The 2,508-nt window shown below is 38.1% G+C and overlaps 1 protein-coding gene across 1 annotated transcript; it reads left to right on the top strand.

The window, feature by feature from the left end:
* Positions 1-414: 414 nt before the first annotated feature.
* LOC107135058 (tyrosine-protein phosphatase non-receptor type 21-like) lies at positions 415-2,320 on the top strand. Its single transcript, XM_015477016.2, has 2 exons — positions 415-679; positions 1,804-2,320. The coding sequence occupies exons 1-2, from the start codon at positions 545-547 to the stop codon at positions 2,080-2,082; spliced, it is 414 nt and encodes a 137-aa protein (XP_015332502.2). The 5' UTR covers positions 415-544; the 3' UTR covers positions 2,083-2,320.
* Positions 2,321-2,508: the final 188 nt, after the last annotated feature.

Genomic DNA, 2,508 nt, shown 5'->3' with positions numbered 1-2,508 from the left:
CTTCTGGTCTAGCTAAGTTGCTGAGGCTGGCTTTGAATTTTTAATCCTCCTGCCTCAGTCCCCTGAGCCACTGGGATTACAGGTGTGCACCACCATACCTGGCCTCTTCAGGATTTTTAAAATTTACATTTAAAAAATATTGTGAAGGTTTACTATAATTAGGTGATTGCCTTTTTAAAGTTTTGTTTTTTTTTTTTTTTTTTTGGTGGACTGCTGCTGATATTTTGTATCTTCTTTTGAAATTTGGGAGTTCTATGAAAGAATGCTGCTTGCCTTGAGCCTCACCTTTCATTGCAACAGAGCCTTGTAACCAACTGAGTTTCAAAATCTTGTATCTGAAAGACTTATCAGGGCCTTGGCCTTGAAAGGAATGTCTTCCTCCTAATGTTTATTAAACAAATGATTTGTGAAGGACTGAAACCTCTCCTCCTTTGGCAGAGGAGGACACTCCCTTTGTCACCAGCCTTCAGCCCATTGAGATTTCTTTTCAAAGGACTGTATTGGTGTATATTTCATATATACATGTAAATATTTTTTATAGGGAATGAAAAAGACTCGAGTAGATACAAAAAAAATTGGTCCCCTTAAATTGGCTGCCCTCAATGGACTCTCCTTGTCTCGATTGCCTCTACCTGATGAAGGAAAGGAAGTATCCACCAGAGCGACAAATGATGAAAGGGTATGTACATGCAGGATGCCCTGGCTTTGTACCTTCTCTGGGGCAATTGGTAAATACTGCAAAAATGCCTTTGTGAGATGTCAATGAAATTTGTAGCATAATTTAATAATCATTAAATGAGTGTTAAAGAACTTTCTCATCTAGGCCACAAAATTGGGCATATGTACAGCTTATGTCTTAATATCTAGTCTCAGCCTTGAATGTTGGTTTCCTGTTGTTTGTTTCTGTTCTGTACCTTCTGCAAGCCATTTGGGGCAGGTTATTGATTTTTGATATATATAGTGAGAGGATCTTTACAAATGTGTATGATTATACCTAGGAAAGAAAACAAACATTGACTGCTTTCATCATATTGAAAATCTATCTCAAGAGTAAATAGTTACTAAATTTTTCAAAACTTCCTTTGTGAGACTAGGGTATTTTTTATGAGATTTTTATGGTATAAAAATCAGACAGGCATGAAAATTCCTTACAACCTGATCCTGGAGATCATTGACAACATTTACTACTGTTTTGAGCATTTTTTTTTTTTTGGTGGGGGTACTATGGATTGAACTTGGGGGCACTTGACTACTGAGCCACATCCCCAGCCCTATATTTTATACTTTATTTAGAGGCAGGGTCTCACTGAGTTGTTTAGCACCTTGCTTTTTGCTGAGGCTGGCTTTGAACTCAGCCTCCTGAGCTGCTGGGATTACAGGCATGCGCCATGGCACCCGTCCTGCTTGGAGTATTTTTATGTGCCATTTATAAATCTTAGAATAGTTCACAGATGTTGGAACTGATTGTCCTACTCTGGAATTCATTTTCTCCAGGAGAATTCTTTTTCTTAACATGGCACAAAATTGACCATGGATTTCAAAACAAGCTCAACAAATTTCTTTAGGCCATTTTTCAAATTTAAGCAGCATTTTGCATTGTGTATGTTACCAAGAAGAGTATGTCTTTCGTTCTTTTAATCCATATTGTTATGGCTTGCTAAAATTTCAAGTTTGGTTTCATGTAGAATTTTCAAAATTAGATAATACTAGATCTGAAGCAGAAAACAGATTTTAAATGTACAGTTAAAATGCAGCTGTGACATGTGAATATATTAATTTTATTCCACATACTCTATTTTGCAGTGTAAAATTCTGGAACAGCGGTTAGAACAGGGAATGGTATTCACAGAATATGAAAGAATTCTTAAAAAACGACTAGTTGATGGAGAGTGCTCAATAGCCCGACTCCCAGAAAATGCAGAAAGAAATCGATTCCAAGATGTCCTTCCCTATGATGATGCAAGAGTGGAGCTTGTCCCAACCAAGGAGAACAACACTGGTTACATCAATGCATCACATATCAAGGTGAGAGGAACATCTAGGGTGATAAACGGCACATTTAACTTGGGGTTAAATATTTAAAAAATATATTCATGTGTTCTAAAAACACCCCAGTTTTGAACCATTGTTACAACTATGTCATTACATTGTTACAGCTGGAGAATCCCATATACCAATGCTAGATAAAAAGTGCTTATCAGAGCCAAAGTGATGCCTAATACTCTTCCTGTAGGAAACCACTCTGTCCTCATGTTGGTAGCAGGGTGTGGGACATGTTATTTGCCTGGCTTTAGAACTTTGTCCTGCTAAATGAAGACTTTTTTCTGGCTCATAAATTCGCACAGAATCTGCTGAATTGCTAGTTTTCACCTCGTCATACACCTGCATTAGCTTTTTTGGGGGGCGCAGGGGCAGAGGGATAGGATCTCACTAACTAAGTTGTACAAACTGGCCCTCAGTTGGGATCTCCTGCCTCAGAGTCCTGAGTCACTGGGATTACAGGCATGT

The sequence above is a fragment of the Marmota marmota genome, unplaced genomic scaffold (assembly GCF_001458135.2).
Source record: "Marmota marmota marmota unplaced genomic scaffold, marMar, whole genome shotgun sequence".
Lineage (NCBI taxonomy): Eukaryota > Metazoa > Chordata > Mammalia > Rodentia > Sciuridae > Marmota > Marmota marmota.
This window is presented reverse-complemented; position numbering and strand designations above follow the sequence as displayed.